The sequence below is a fragment of the Cottoperca gobio genome, chromosome 9, assembly GCF_900634415.1.
Source record: "Cottoperca gobio chromosome 9, fCotGob3.1, whole genome shotgun sequence".
NCBI lineage: Eukaryota > Metazoa > Chordata > Actinopteri > Perciformes > Bovichtidae > Cottoperca > Cottoperca gobio.
The window spans coordinates 8,808,453-8,824,603 of NC_041363.1; the positions used below are offsets into that span (position 1 = coordinate 8,808,453).

The 16,151-nt window shown below is 42.0% G+C and overlaps 2 protein-coding genes across 4 annotated transcripts; one reads left to right on the forward strand and one right to left on the reverse strand.

Moving 5' to 3' along the window:
* Positions 1-1,914: 1,914 nt before the first annotated feature.
* Positions 1,915-16,072, reverse strand: nol6 (nucleolar protein 6 (RNA-associated)). 2 transcript variants are annotated; one of them, XM_029440061.1, is made up of 26 exons: positions 15,870-16,072; positions 15,298-15,507; positions 15,027-15,143; positions 14,713-14,892; positions 14,392-14,560; positions 14,088-14,222; positions 13,762-13,925; positions 13,508-13,628; positions 13,298-13,356; positions 13,105-13,206; positions 12,898-13,013; positions 12,429-12,606; positions 11,867-11,989; positions 11,273-11,421; positions 8,204-8,279; positions 7,642-7,782; positions 7,311-7,428; positions 6,873-7,027; positions 6,534-6,697; positions 6,152-6,304; positions 5,915-6,012; positions 5,624-5,748; positions 3,407-3,496; positions 3,094-3,288; positions 2,437-2,538; positions 1,915-2,258 (listed from the first exon to the last, which is right to left on the reverse strand). In XM_029440061.1, exons 1-26 carry the CDS (start codon positions 15,906-15,908, stop codon positions 2,109-2,111), a joined length of 3,429 nt encoding a protein of 1,142 aa, XP_029295921.1. In that variant the 5' UTR covers positions 15,909-16,072; the 3' UTR covers positions 1,915-2,108. The 2 variants fall into 2 exon arrangements, 1 of the variants encoding a protein (XP_029295921.1); XR_003832815.1 differs by having other exon boundaries at positions 2,117-2,258; positions 3,087-3,288; positions 15,870-16,070.
* Positions 8,227-12,014, forward strand: LOC115013623 (zinc finger BED domain-containing protein 1-like). Of its 2 annotated transcripts, none has more exons than XM_029440063.1 (2): positions 8,227-9,244; positions 10,165-10,213. In XM_029440063.1, exons 1-2 carry the CDS (start codon positions 8,505-8,507, stop codon positions 10,199-10,201), a joined length of 777 nt encoding a protein of 258 aa, XP_029295923.1. In that variant the 5' UTR covers positions 8,227-8,504; the 3' UTR covers positions 10,202-10,213. The 2 variants fall into 2 exon arrangements, with proteins under 2 accessions (XP_029295923.1, XP_029295922.1); XM_029440062.1 differs by having other exon boundaries at positions 8,232-10,007; positions 10,165-12,014.
* Positions 16,073-16,151: the final 79 nt, after the last annotated feature.

A 16,151-nucleotide genomic window follows, 5' to 3' on the forward strand; every position in this document is an offset into this window, starting at 1 on the left:
TGTAATCCCAAGCTCAAAGCCCATTGTTATCAGTCCATACAGTGTGAAGGAGAAATCTGAAGTCATGTCGGTTCATGATATCACTGACTAATGCACAATTTATTACCACCCGATTGTGGCGTCACTCGGTGGTGGTATGGTATCTCCTCTCGAATCAAGTTCCCAGCAACATCTTGTCATTGTTTGGTGAATCACTTCAGTAGGGTTTATACAAGCTCATAGACGTAGTTGACAGATGTTTAAAGAATATATGAAAAGCATATTTGTCAACACTTGTCACACTTTGTCAAGATTAGATGCTATGATTTATAACATTATGTGTCATACAGTGTCATGTGTGTGGTGCATTAAGTCGCTTCTAGTACTTTTCCCCTTTCTCTATAATTATGCAGGACTGTAATTGAAACAACATTGTTTCTCCGTCAACAGCTGCAGACATAAAACACATACACATCCTATGACACAGCCGAATGTGTCAGCGTTGCAGTGAAGTTTTTTTAAATGCCGTGTTGTTCACGGCTATGTTCACAGTGATGTGACAAACACACAGCAAACCTCTGCTGTACTGTAGACCGTCAAATGGATCATTTTTTTCCCTACATGTATCAATTTGATGCCTCAGACTCAGATAAATAAAACTCATTTAAATAGTAAATAAATAAATCATGCATTACAAATATAAACAGCATCTACCATCTTGCATATTGAGTTGTCCAAACCTTTTGCAAACATTTCACTAGAATACATAAAAGGACTATTGTGTTTAGAACATAATGTTCCAGTGACAAGGAATCCATCACTCTTCAACTACATTTCATACCTGCGCTAATCACAACCCTCACCTGCATCTCAGATTTTATTGCCCTTTAGTAACCGGTGGAAGTTCAACTGAAATCGAGCCTTACAGAGAGAGAGAGGGAGAGATTGGCACGCAACAAGGAGTCTCAAAACCTTTAAAATAAAAATAAAAATCCTACTTGCATCCAGGTTATTATGGATTATAAACACACAGGTCAAGCAGTTTTACTGAATATGATTGCAACTACAAACGAGTGTCCACAAAGCTCTGTATTTACATATCGCATATAACCAGGAAAAACTTCATTGATGCATCACCTGCTTGTTGAATGTCTCAGAAGTTGCGAAAGCTCACAGTCATCTGTTTTACAGTAATGAAACGACAAGTACAGACACAAACTGGAGATGGTCAACCCAAAGCACCAGTTCCTGGTAAATCAGGGGTGTGTGGTTATCTCCAGAACTGCGTGTTTGAGACAGTGGAGCAATAGTGATTTATTTAGCAATCTTTACCGTACCGGGGTCTGTTGTCTGTGCACGTTTTCATAGTTTGTCTAATGGATTAAAGCCAGAGTGGCAGAAACAAAAAAACAACCCGCACCCCCGTTTTGTCCCCCCCCCCCCCCCCCCGCCGCCGCCAGGAGGGAGCAGCAGCAGCAGCAGCAGCTCTCCTCTATAAGGCCAACGCCACACATGAAAATTATAAGATAATAGTGTTATTTTTGAATGGCACTTGAATTTTGAATATTCTTGCTGTTAGTAGTAGGCTGTTTATAAAACAGATGACTGTTTTTAGATTGTATGGACCCAGCTGTAGAGGTGAAATACTGCCCTTTATTATGTAGTATGTGGTCAGGTATTACACATTGCACTTTTAACCTATTATCAAACTTACTGAAGATACATTTTCTGACTAATCAATTAATCAACTAATCATTTCAGCTCTACTGTAGCAGCACAACTCCATTTAAAAGAAGCTGACTTGTACATGTACATTAAAAAGTTCTATTTTTGGCCACCCATAAATGTTATTACAGATAGAAAACATTTTAATCATCAATATTCTTTTATTACATTTCATCTACTGATTTAGAAGTAAGGCAAAGGAACACAAACCAAAGAGTAGATATGCATTTATTAGACATGATACAGCATCACCAAACAAACATGAGGCTGATCTTTAACAGCAACATTATTAACAGATAATATTGTTAACAAGATGTCCAAAACGTATTCATGGTTCTATGGTTTTGTAAGGTAGACACAAATAAAACAAAGGTAATGTAATGTACCTGGTGAAAATGCTGCGTCTAAAATGACCATTTTTCAGTTCTGGCTTCCACTGATTTGATCAAACCCTTTCCAATGACCTGGAAGTCCTCCAGTATTGCTTCGACGTTGGGAATGGTTTTCGCTTCCTCTCCAGTCACCGCCACATTCCGAGCGGACACCTGTGACGTCTGTGATAAATGAAACAAAGATCAAACATCAGGTCAGAGTGATGGATGTTGACGTGCGGGACATGAAGAGGATGGAGGTAAAGGAGACGCGTGATTAAACAAAGCAAGCTGTTGGCAGTGCAAAAGGCTTTTGTCCTTAATCTATGCGTTTAGATAGAGGACATGTCTCAGGCCTTACCTTAAAGGGCATTGGGATGAAGGCCTTTGGCTTCCATAGAACTGCGATCACTGTTCCACCATGGGGGTCACAGAAGAAGAGGGCTAGGTCTCCGAAAGCCTCCTGAAAATAAATAAGGTTAGGTGATGCAGAAGAAGTTCAGGACACTAGTATGACAGAATCCATTATGTTGCAGTGCTGTAGGCCAAAAGCAAAGTCTGTTACATAGAAATGGGCATCAGCGGATCAAAACTACACGTCAGGACACGTTTACATCAGTTATTTATTAAAGTTGATGTTCGTCTTAAGTTGTTACATTTAACAACTTAGGTTTGATAAGCTTGGTCTAGTCATTAACTCTTGGCTTGCCTGCCTCGACTCATCGTTAATGGGCAGCTGTAGACTTGTACATACACTGCATAAAGACGACATGTATTGGCAGCATAACATAGCACACATCCTTTTTATGGCATTATTGTGAGAAATCTGTAATTAATTTTTAATGTTAGGAAGCCGCTGGGCATCACATAGAATATGCTTCGGGCCTGAACTGCAACTTGCATGCGCAAATCCTGCTGCACAGCTTTTCCTCCAATCCTGTGTCAACAAGGCATTGTTTACACAACACCTCCCTTTTAACCCAAAGTTTATCCCAGTCAGACCAGACTTACTCTGAGCTCTGCCAAGGTAGAGGGACACAGGGTTGTAGCCGACGACAGGCACGGCCCCTCCACACTGGGCCACATTGCCAGCCATGACGCCCCTGCTGAAGGTGACAGTGGGAGGGTCCACTGCCTGAACGAGCAGGGGAACCTGCTTGGGGTTGAGGTGAATCAACACGTCGTAAGCGTCCAGAGGAGGGCGCATGACCACCTGCACAGACAAATGTATCACAAGGCTGAACTATTCGATCATAATTCATTCAGATAGTAGAACATTTATGAAGAGAATAGTAAATGAGAGCTTTCAAGTGCTTTTTTTTTTTACTAACCCTGACATCTTGGATCTGGTCGCTGTCCATCAGCTGAAGTTCTAGTAACTTCAGACTCTCTGCAGCCACCATCACCACACGCTGCAGCATCTGACAAACAACCAAAATATAACACTTGATTGTTTGGACATTTGTTTTCCACTAAAGATATTCTTACATGACATGACATATAATATAACATTTAGACCCCTATTGTGGTTGTACAGCCATCAATTAGCACTGGAATTTTCAATTACCAATTTTCCCAGAACACATAAAATATGACCAACAATTCAAGACACGACAACAACACGAACAACATTATTCAGAGCAATATCCAGCAACTGTTGTATTACAAAGGAGACAGTATTTTTCAACACGTCGGATGAAGGCACACCCATGCTTTTTGCATTAGTGCAACGCCTCACTTACATACACAGCAGGAACAAAACACAGGTAGAACATGTGTCAGTGTTTAGAACTTGAAGAGGTAAATGAATGTGTGTTCTGGCCTAAACTGAATAATGGGATCTCATCTTCTATGGCAATTACAACTATAAAGCACGATAACTGCATGATAGTGAAAGAACCTCGTTTCTTTGTCATTTTGAGGATGTACAGTCAAGGCACGAAGTTGTCCCATAAATGTACTTTATTAAATTCAACCATATTATCATCCTAGTCCGTGTATTATTCTATGCTAATGTTAAGTATTTTGTCTCCTTTTGTTAAAGGCACATGTATAGTTGAAGTGACTTTCTTCCTACTGAAAGGTTCTCCTCCAATCGCTTTATTTCAGCGTTTTAACTTAATGATACTCTGTACCCAAAGTACTTGTACAACATTGTTGTTTACTTTGTCTACAATTAGCCAAATGGACCAGATTACAACCCATTATCATCCCATCAGGGAAATGTAGAATGCACTTTCATTGAAAATTATTTGTGATATTTTTCTGCTTCAGTTATAAAGCACAATATGTGCAGAGCAGATTAACATTTCTGTGGTCAGGGTCATGTAGGTATGTTTGGTAGAAAGCATCTTGTGTGTTCAGAGAGAGAAACTCAAATACTCTGTTAACTGATTCACTCAATCACAACCTGCTCCCTAGTGGTCATTCAGAGGTATTGAAACAACAACAAACCGTGATCATTCCCTCACCTCAGCCATATGTTTTGAAGCACATTTTCATGGTTGGTAGTCCTTAAAAAGGTGGGCATGTGAAATCAGCGAGAAACTGATATATGCAACCCGAGCAGCCAGATAAGGTAAAATGAATCCTAAACATTGCGATTAGTAAATAATGACGTTTCTGTCAGGACGTCACGGACCACAAAGTTCCTGTTCTCCGCCACCGGTATAAAGGAGGATGCTGGGAGAGGCTCAGTGTTAATGTTGGGCTCGTAGGGGGAGTGAGGTTTTATAGAACAGGAAGCTTATCTGGGTCAGCTACGCACCATGGGAAGCTGCTGTGTTTACCTTCTCGCTACACTACTGTGTGCCACTGGACTCTTTCACAGCCACGGTCACATCCAAACAGAGGGATATAAAACTACATATTTCACTTATTTCACTACGACAGAGGACAGCAATGAAGAGCAGCTGGTGAGCTCCACCTGATGGTTTACCAAAGCACAAGTAGTGCTCGTGGAAATTCTTCAGAATGTTGTTTATTATGTGATATTCTGGTGGTATTTTTAATATTTAATAAAAGTAATACATAACATTTCTGCGTTTCCAGATCAGTGATTTACATGGAGTTTTGGAACGACTTCAGAACAATCAATTTCCAGCTCTAAGAAAAAAGCACGGCTATCTGCCTGTGGTATGTAATGCAACAACTCCGTCCATCTGGAATTATCTCCATTCCTAAAATCAATCTGTTTAAAAGCAAGTTTATTATCTTTCCATTAATCAATATTGCTTTAATGTATTTTCAGTGTGATCCAGGAGACCAGTGTGCACTAAGGAAAGGCTCCAGGATCGGGAAACTATGTGACTGCTATCTGCCGAGAACATGCAACTCTTTTTTACACCGTTGTTTGTGATTCTGTCTCTGTGGTACAAGTCTATCAAAACATAACTTATAAGCTTGTGATCAGCTTGATTCCATATTTCTCAAGTTTTTTCCATTTTGTCTTTTTTCCTGTTGTAATATTTAACCATTTTCAAATTCAGTATATAATGCTAATCTAATAAATGTGTTGTGGTGTGAGTTGGGTGCTTGTATCCACTGACCTGTACACTAGGTCCTTTCTTGGTCCACATAGATAGTGTTTTCTCTTTAGGCGTAGCTATAAACATGACAGGCAGCGACTCCCTGGAGGCCATGAAGTCATTCTTGATCTCTGTGTAGTCGGTGACTGCACGTGACAGAGGTGTACAACATTCCGACGTTGTGTTAAAACAGCAATGCATAGGAGCACAATGTTAAAGTATTTTGGGTGTGTATATAAAAAGAGGTCAGAGGGGGGTTTGTTTGTGTGACACAGAGGGTAACAGTGTGTGTGTGTGTGTGTGTGTGCTTGCCTGAAAGCTGGTTGTTGAGGTTAACTACCAGCGGGTTGTTCCTCCAGTCAAAGGAAGAGAGCAGATGAAGGAAACGAAGGAAACCGACCTGAGGAGAACTGAGGAAGACAGAGACATGACCTACTGAACGAACAAAGGGAAGTGACAAAACATTTGATTCATAAATGAGGCTGATGAGGTGGACCGATTATCAACAAACAAACAACAACAAAAAAAAAAGGTAGAAGCAGTAGTTACCCAGGAGGAGTAAAGGGTGCAGGCTGGAGGAACAGCGACACCACCAGCAGGTCTGCAGTGTCCTCGGTGATGTCTTCACTGAAGAGTTGAGCCCCCAGCCAACGTTTAGCCAGGCGACACACTGCCCCGAAACATGGGTGCTCCTGCTGGAGCCTGCCAACACCAAGATGAAATGAAGGAGCAAAACAAGTGAGCAAACTGTGCATGCGGAGCACGCTAAATAATGAAGAATCAGGAGATTGACAAAAAATATGGTGACAAAGGTTTAAGAAATTGAAAACATGAAACCAAAGAATAACCGTTTCTATGTTTATAACAGCAACTAGAAGGGTTTAAAAGACCCTACAGTCCTGCTTTACCACACAAACAGTTTTAATTGTACCCATGCAATGTGCTGGTGAGTAGAGGCTTGTGAATTGTGTCCATCTCCAGAGCCTGAGCCTCCTCGTTGTCCCTTACAACCAGCAGCCCCTCGGCATTCACACTCTCCCTCAGCACCTGAGGCTCACGATGGTACGCCACCTGAATGCGGAACACCAAGCCATCCTGGATGCATAAACAAAAGGAAATAAGACATAAAATAAACAGGACACTGTAAATTGCAATTAAAAAAACACTATGCCAACAACTTGCCTGGACATACCACAAACCTATAATTAGATTAAAAAAACAACAGTGAAGTTCACAGACAAGTGTGCTAGATGTACACTCAAAATTATACCTTGCTGACATCTAGGTGATTGGGGCAGGGCTTGCACGTATAATTATGGTGCTTCTTGAGTAACTCTCCTAGGCGGATGTGGAAGGCAGTTCGGATGTGGCGGATGGCGAAGCGGTCGTGAGGCCACTTTCCACTCCCTTCCATGTGACAGATCACTGCAAGAGCAGGGTTATGATATGAGTTTGTATCGCTACATGCATTTGAATAGCTTAATGGGCTGTTGATGTTCCTGCTTTCAATACATGGGTTGCAACTTCAATCTTTATTTCACCAGGTACATTACAGAAATCAAGGGAAGTTATGTTAAAGTGAACATTTATAAAACATTTTCTGCGGCAGACAGTGCAGAAATGACTTAAAAGTCTAGATGTAGTTTTAAACTAATTAAACAAGCGTTAACAACTTCCTAAGTATTTGCTAGTAGTGGTAGGTGTATACCTGTGATAGGGGTGATATAAACAGGGCAAGGTTTGCCTTCCTTTGGCACCAATGATCTGGTAGTCTTTTCTCTGTCAAAGAAGGAATAGTCCAACTTGAGTGGCAGAGGGGGAAAGACCTGCAAGGCAGAAATGAAATGTAAAACTGTCATAATGTCAAAGTCACAATAACGTTAATATCAGTAGCTTAACAAAAGCTCAGTGAATTGGTGCGGCATGGTGTTTAAAATGATGCAACATTGGTTACATTTCAATAATACTGCTACTATTTACCACTGCATTAATGAGAGCAGTTCCCTGTTAAGAACAATAACTTTAATAATAACAATAACCTGTGTGTATCTGAGTGCAGGGTGCGCTCCTTGCACTGCTGTGATGGAGAGAGGCAGACCTTCCAGCCTCCACAGTTTTCTACTCAGGTCATCATAGGACTGAACAACCAGTAAACTATCCTCCTCCCCGGTACTAGGCACCTGAAAAACAAAATACACTTCAAACACATGCTGTACGTACACATTATTATAGACTAAATTTAGTGATGAAACAGCAACACTGATGCCCACTTCTGGTGGTCTAGAGTAGACCATTTAAAAATGTTTTAATAACAAGCAACAATAAAGACATTTCAAGAAATAAATAACATATATTGTATTACACCATTAATTAACAGGAAAATAATTAAAAACAAAACCAGATAAACCATAATTAATTAAATACAAATCAATAAAGAATGATTTATTGAGTTTCCTTACAATAATATTCATAGCACAACACATACAAAACAATAAGCCCTATTATATACGTTTTCAACGAATCACAGACTTAATTTGGAATTTGATGTCTACTAAGAATAAATCAAAATCAAAATTAAATCGGAACAATTTGGCCAATTACCTCACTTCCCGTGTTGATGACGTCATCCACCATCGCCCCCACATATCGCAGACAGCTTTCGGGGATATTGGCATGCCTGGTGGAAATAAATATATATATATATTTTTAAACCGAGGCCTCAACACATTCATACCTACACTCACCTCACTTTAAGTATATGCAAAGGCTTATGCCGAACTGAAACGGGTCACAAATGGGCTTTTTATTGGCCCAAAGAGTCATTTTTCGGCGCTAACATTAGCTAACTTTAGCTTGCTAACGTAAACAATATTTTTCAGCTATAAACCAGCTGAACGGAAACATGAAGCGTACGGGGAGGAGACGGAGCTCTGTGTGGGACTGCTTTGAACAAGTGGGGAACTTCGTCCGTTGCATGAAATGCGACGCTACACTGAAGTACTGCGGCGGAGCCACCAGCACCATGATGAGCCACATGAGCAGGCACCATCCGTCCACAGCACCGCTGGACGAAGACGAGAAACCGGTGATTTGTACCGTTCAGTGCATCGAGGAGGACAGCACCGCTAACTCGGACATCATGCAGGTTGCTATCATGTCACCCAACATAAACATGATGACTACCAACCCCCCTGAGCGTGACTACGGAGAGAGGAAGCGCCTGAAGCGGAGCTCTGTGTGGGACATTTTCATCAAAGTGGACGACGAGGTTCACTGCACGATGTGCGACACAAAGCTGAAATACAGGAGCAGCACCACCAGCATGATGTACCACATCAAAAACAAGCACCCAGACACTATGCCCAATGATGGCGTGTCAGTAGCAACACATGCAGAGGTGACTGAACTCATCTCCAGGATGATAGAGAAGGACATGCTTCCCATCAGCGTGATTAGTGGTGATGGTTTCCGTGAGCTACTTGCATACACTGTGCATAATTATAAAATGCCATCTGCTGTCGACATTACACGCCTTATAGAAGGCCATTTCCACGAGAAGGTGGACGAGCTTCTAGTGCAGCTGGGTAGAGTGGAGAAAGTGGCTCTCACTGCTGACTTCTGGACAGCCCTCCCATTTCAGAGGTACATTACAATTTCCTGTTCATTCATAACAGAGGACTGGCAGGGGAGGTCAGCTGTGCTGCAGACACACAAGCTATCATCAAACAGCCAAGCTACTACAGACAGTGTCACAGAGCGGCTTTTTAACACTGTACAGTCCTGGGGTATTGCTGGGAAAGTGACTGCATGTGTTCATAACAACACACAGGGCATTTTGTCAGCCCATGTGTGTGCCAGTGTCACCTGGGACTATGCCACTTGCTTTGCCTCTACATTGCAGCTAGCAGTCAGTAATGGGCTGAGTGAGGATCTGGTCCGCATCATAGTTGCTGCAGGGAAACTTGTCAAGCACTTCAATCACAACTTGCTGGCAAGTGAGGCCTTGGAGCAGAAGCAAGTTCAAATGTGCCTGCCACAGCACAAGCTTATCCAATCGAGCAAAGCAAGATGGGACACCATCTGCGATATGTTTGAACGGTTACTTGAGCAACGGTGGGCAATTAAAGCAGTGCTCTCTGATCGCACAATCACCAACAGACAGGAGGCCCAGATCCTTGAGATTGAAGATGATTGCTGGCAAATAATTGACAATTTCACACCTGTGCTAGCAACTCTGAAATGGGCAACAACAGTCATATCGGCTGAGACAGAAGTGTCTATTTCAAACATCTACCCGATCACTTTCAGCCTCATTCAGACCCATCTTGTACCAAAAGAAAATGATGTTGAACAAGTGTCTGACTTCAAGCTGAAAGTTCAGAAGTCACTTAGAAATCACATGGAGGTAGGCATTAACTAATCAATGTGCTCTAACTGAAATATATTTGGCAATGATTTTAGTAGAACAAGTGATGACAAACAACAAGATTTATGCTGATTAAGATAAACAAGCTGCATTCCTTTACATTACCCTTTTGTCAATTTCATTTTACTATTTGCAGGTTGACTCTAATGGCCTCGCCTCCAAACCAGCTCTGATTGCCTCTATGCTGGACCCTCGACACAAACATCTCAGCTTCCTGACGCCTACAGGGAGACTGGCTGCAAAGGTTAAACTGCACGAACTAGTTTCAAAATTAGACGTGATAACGACTACTGTGGGCCTAAAGGATGAACAGCAGGAGATCCTGGTTACACCTGATATTAGCCAGGTGGCTATGCCCTCACAGCTGAGAAGTGACACCAAAAATACCATGATGTTGCTCCTGGGAGACAACTACAGTTCCTCCTATGCCACAGACTCTGAGGCTCAGGTAGATTACTACTTGAGAGACATTGCTCCCTCATTGGACATAAACCCTCTGGACTGGTGGAGGGTAAATGGACCAAGATTCCCCAAACTGGCCACTCTGGCGAGACACTATTTGTGTGTACCTGGGGTATCACTGCCATCTTTGTTGTCAGAAGCTGGGCAAACCTTTGCAACTATGCGTACACGAATAAGCCCAGAGCATGTTGACATGATGATCTTTGTAAACAGAAATGCATAACTTGCATAATTGCCTATAACAATAATGGAGAAAGGTTACTTGCCTTGATGTTACAAGAGTATGGGGAGATTGTAGGTATTCTCCCACTGTTTATATGTTGGTGCGAACAACGCTACACACACTTATTTTTGGTCAACAAAAGGTTAGACATTTTTCCCCTCAACAGTTGCTGTGAGCTGAGCTGCAGTCAAATACTTAACTCTTCCCAAATATAGTTCCCAACATTAGAAATGCCTCATCGCCTCACTTGACTTGATGGCTGACACTTGGCATTAAACATAAAAAAATCATGGCAAACACAAGCATCTAGTACAGTCTGCTAATGGTGTAACCTTTTACCTTAACAAAAAGGTATTAGGTTTTGTACATAATTGTTAAGAACACATATTTTAAATGGATTTCTTTACAATAGTCTACAAATCAGGATAAAACAGCATACTGAGTCTTTGTATTAACAATACAGCTAGAAACTCAGGGACCAAACTAACCACTGTATTATTAACAGTATCAATGTGATGCCTGCTGTGTCTCGCAGTATACGCAAAGATAAAATACATACAGCTCTAGCAGGTGTGTAATGATCTGTCTGGGGACCAGTCGTTTTTGGCACATGCTCTCTCCATCCCACAGCACAGCCTCAGTGATGGCACCGTCCTGGAAGCGACGCAGCTCGGAGCGAGAACCCCACAGCTGACGAAACTCAGCCGCCTTGCAGAAGAACGCCATTGTTGTTAATAATGAATCATAACACAAGCATGAAAACACATAAATGATAAAGACACAAATCTAAAAAAACAAATAAAGAAGAAAAGACAGATTTTCAATAAGTGCAAATGCTAGCCATATCAAAAATAAAAGTGAGTCATGTCCATAAATACTACATTTGATTAGAATATTACAATAGTAATGCATTCTTAAAAATATTTACAACCATATGACATTTAGCGTGTATGAACATTTTCATCTAAAGTCTTTACAAATCAAATGCACTGTATGGTAAGTGCAGTGAGTAGACACTTACATTCAAATGTGCTCCTTTGTAGCATTTTTGATTTGTAGATGAAAGTAAAATGACCTTGTGTCTTCAACCCAGATGGGAAAATAAGAACTAAAACACTACACACATGCACAGAAAAGAGAGACGTGAGGTTACCTTCGGGCTGTCTGCAGGTGGGCCTCTTTCAAGGACACAGGCTGCCAGCTCTGGCCTTAAGAGCAAACCGAAGGAGAGGGGCGGTTGGGTTTTGTGTTTTGGGGCTTCACTCTCCACCGACCACTGTGATGAAACAAAAATGAAGTTGAACGAATTCAGTGATTTAAGATTGTAAATTATATTCACATGCGTATTTGTTTTGAACTCCTTTGTAAATACACAGTTGAGTCAACTTACTGTTCTACTATTTCTGATACAAATCAGGTTTTTTGTTAACAGCTTAGAATAATATGAAATTAATCACATAACGTCAGTGTGCACGTTCTACCAGTTCAACGGATGGGATTGAGAATCGGGTTAGGGTCCCGTTGGAATCGCAGGCCTCCGTGACTATTGTTTTTTCTTTTCAATGCTTTCCGACAGTTGCTCATGCCATATGCATACCGTATCATGTTTCAGTTAATTTGGGACCGGAGGTATGGCTGAAAAGCATGGTGCTTGTATGTACTCTTGCCACCCAACAATTTATCCAGAATTAATTATAAATTAAAATCTTTCACACCTCAGGGTCAGGAGAGAGGGAGTGGGTGAGGAGGCTGATCCTTTGGCCCAGTCCTTGCTGAAGCAGTGACAGAATAAAGGGGAGCGCAGTGTGGATATAATTTCCACTGTGGTCCATCAGCTCACTGAGGAGATCCTGTTTCTTACAGCTGGACTGAAGCTTCACCAGCTCACATAACCTGAGTAAGAAATGTAAAGCACAAAGCAGAAGTGATGTCCGGATGAGAATGGGAGAATTTTTGTACTGTCAAGTTACTAATAGGATTGGTTTCTCCCAGTACCCAATTATTACCTGACATTTAGGACCCTGACAATGACTGTGTGTATGAGAGGGTGTCTAAACTATCTATAGCCAGAATCTGTAAAGGAGACGTTAACTCATCATAAACAGTGACAAATGATGTGTGCGTGTGTCTGTGAGGATGTGTTACAATAAGCAGTATATAGAAGAGGGTCTAATTTTGCCATACTGGAACACGTGGTCGCTTGTCCTTATCATGGGTTTGGGTGTCATGAGGAGGCTGTGGAACCCATCCACCGTGGGGTTGTCCCAGAACTGCATCGACACAGATGCCTCGTGCTGCAGCTGAGAACCAATTTGAAAATTGTCAAAAACCTGCTGCTTCATCTCACCAGTGTAACAATGACCTACACACATTTGTTTTTACAGTACTTACCTGTTTGTAGGTACAAGCGGTCATGTCAGCACACATGTTGAGATGTCCTGAAGGGTCGACAAATACGACCTGGAAAACATTGTGGAACTCGGCGAGGGATGGCTGCAGGGAAAGGAAAAAGAAAAGGGGACAATAGTGATTAATTTAGGGAGGTGAACGAAAGCGTGAATATGCACAGGTTTAGACCACTCACAGCTGTGGAGTCAGGATCTTTGGCTAGGCTAATTCCATTCACTGTCAGGTCTGTAGATGCTGAGGGTTAGAATGAGAGGTGGGTGAGTTTCAAGATATTCAAAGCAGTGACACGCATATTGCTGTAAGATCAACTACTGTATATCATAATGTTTATCATATTACCCTTTATTAGATAAAAGGGGGTTTAATGGATTTGAACATTTCTTACCCAGGAAGTTCAAGCTGTTTCGAAGCAGCTGATAGGCTGTCATGGAGTTACTGATTCTGCGAGTGTTCAGCAGGTAAGCCAACAACATTGAAGCCAAGAAGCCATTAAAACAACCAGTGCCCTATAAGACATTAAGAGAGCAAAACAGAGGTGATGTGAGAGAACCCGTCTTGCAAAAAAAAAAAGAAATACAATGTAAAAACAAAGACGTAAGATCTGTGCAACAAGTAGGAGAACCCTTCCACGCCTCCTACCTGGTTGAGCTCCCTTTGTCGAAGCCAGACTTTGAGCAAAGCCACCCCATCAGCAAAAGCGGAGCACTGGGAGCTGACCGCAGAAAGAAACTGGAGGTGAGGCCTGGGCAGTAAATCCCCCAGAATAGAGCTACTGTAATGCGGAGTGGGAGGTTCGTTGCCCTCTGCAACAAACAAACAGAAGAAATTGGTTTGTTATTTCTGTCACTGAAAATGTGGTCCTGAATATTCGTACGATCAGTGTCTGACAAAAAGTGATTGAAGGTGACAGTATCATTGTGATGGATAATATTTGAAAAACTAGCCATACAAATGAACAATCTTACCAGACTGGGAGGTCTGCAATCCGGTGTACCACTCTGTCCGGATATTATTCTTCTGGGGGTGGAAACGGCTGGGCTTAAAGAATCCAGGAGGGGGACAGGCATGAACATGTACGGTGAAGCTGGACGAGTCTTTACCTGAAAGATGGGACATGACAACAACACATCATAAAGTAAAGTAATACAATCATAAACAGTTTAACACACATATGCAAAGAAAATTAATTGGTTATAAAATACATACATTGAAACCAAATAAAAAAGTTGGCAGTATTTTGTACAATGTAAAATAAAAAGAGTTAAATACCTGGAGGTGTCAGCAGCAGAACGGGCCGGAGTCGATTGCCATGGAGACAGGAATAACGAAGGGTTCCAATTTCAGAGGAGGATGCGAGATACTGGGCCAGGCCTGCCAGGTAGAGAGCCCTTTTCCTTGGATACCTCTGGTTCACAACATCTTTAGGGTGGAGGACATCCTAATAACAGAAAGAGGATCCGACAGAAGACACCTGTGTGTTAAGTAATGACTGTATTGTCATATTGCATTCAGTACATGGACATAGCACATTGCTCTCAAGGCTCCTAGTGATGCATTGAGATAAAAAAAAAAGGAGGTAAGGTGATTTACCGCTGGGATTGTGACAGCCAGGTCCACCCTGATGCGTGGTTTGGTGCAGGTGCCAAGGGGGTAGCTGCCAATCAGATCAACAGAAGCAGGAGGTGCCATGTGGAACTTGCCCTTTGTTGTTTTGGGCACCAGGAGGAAAGGGACCTTAACTGCACTAGATAGCCATGACAGGTCGCTAACCTGAACACATAGAGAGAGAGAGGAGAACATGTGGTTACAGGTTTATGTGGGGGAATGTATAGAGCGCTGAATGAATGGAATTACAGCTCAATGCCAAAGCATGAAGCTTTTCTTACAGTTCAATTACTACATACCTCAACCTCGGGTGAATCTGGTACAGCCTGGATCAGCTTGGTGACTGTCTGAATGAAGGAATCTATTTGCTGTTTCCTACGCTCACTCAGGGCGACCTCTCTCAGCAGCTCTTCCATCTGTTATTGGTGATAGATTATAAACATTTTACTGGGAGCCTGTTAAAGGTTGTGTGTTTATTGTTTACGTGGGACAACAGGCTTGACTTTTGACAATACCCCATTCCTTTTCATGTCTCTGGCCATGTCCAAGTCAGTAAGTCAGAGATCTCACCTGCATTTTAAGCAGGCTGCAGTGAAACAGACTTTCCGCCTCTTTCAGCTGGTTTAGCTCCTCTGCTGTGGGAGGTCTGTACAGATCACTTCTGGACAGCTTCACTGGGTGACAGACCATCTCCTCCCCTCCAGCGTCCTCAGATTTGCTCCTTTTAGCTTTAACGGGAGCCTCATTTTCCTCCTCCTCGTGACTCTCTGTGGGAATCATCTGTAAAATAACAACATTTAGTAGCAGCAACAGAAACTCAGTTTGATTCAACTTTGAATTTGACCACTAGTAAAGAATCTGAATAATCAGGATATGATATAACAACTGGGCTAACTAACTGCTATTATGTTATTTGAACGTTAATTCTGATGTTTGTCTAACAATGACTGAACCAGTTGTACATGAAGTTTCTATAAATTACATACTTCACTTAAAGCAAAAGTCTTACCAATATAACGTAGTTGCCAAATTGTAGCAAAGCATGTAAGCAAAAGCCGTGTACCACTGAATGAACTGCCCCGTGTGTTAACTAAGCCGTGGTTAGCCACCTAGCAGCTAATATCATATGTCGCCAGTCTTACCTCTGCTGGGTCCTCGGCAGCTGTCTGCTTATTTTTCATGTCTGATCTGATTTCAATGTGATGATAATTCCGGTATTTTGAAAGTTTTGATCAACACTGCTTTGCCTTCATTGCGCTCTCACATGTGCAAAGGGTCAGACAAGCATGCTACAAAGCAAAATATTTCCCTAATTGGTGTAGAAGCGGCGGAAGTGAATTGTGATTGGCTCGCTGCTCGTCGAACCTTGACGAGCGTCATACCGGCTCCAACAAGATAGGTTGCATGAGCAGTCTTCCTTGTGG

Excerpts from the sequence above, each read along its gene's own strand:
- LOC115013623 (XM_029440062.1), top strand. The coding sequence starts at position 8,505 with ATGAAGCGTACGGGGAGGAGACGGAGCTCTGTGTGGGACTGCTTTGAA. Across the intron at positions 10,008-10,164 it reads CACTTAGAAATCACATGGAG|GTTGACTCTAATGGCCTCGC; the intron begins GTAGGCATTAAC and ends TACTATTTGCAG.
- nol6 (XM_029440061.1), bottom strand. The coding sequence starts at position 15,908 with ATGAAAAATAAGCAGACAGCTGCCGAGGACCCAGCAGAG. Across the intron at positions 11,422-11,866 it reads CACCTGCAGACAGCCCGAAG|GCGGCTGAGTTTCGTCAGCT; the intron begins GTAACCTCACGT and ends TTCTTCTGCAAG. Across the intron at positions 7,028-7,310 it reads TTATATCACCCCTATCACAG|TGATCTGTCACATGGAAGGG; the intron begins GTATACACCTAC and ends CTGCTCTTGCAG.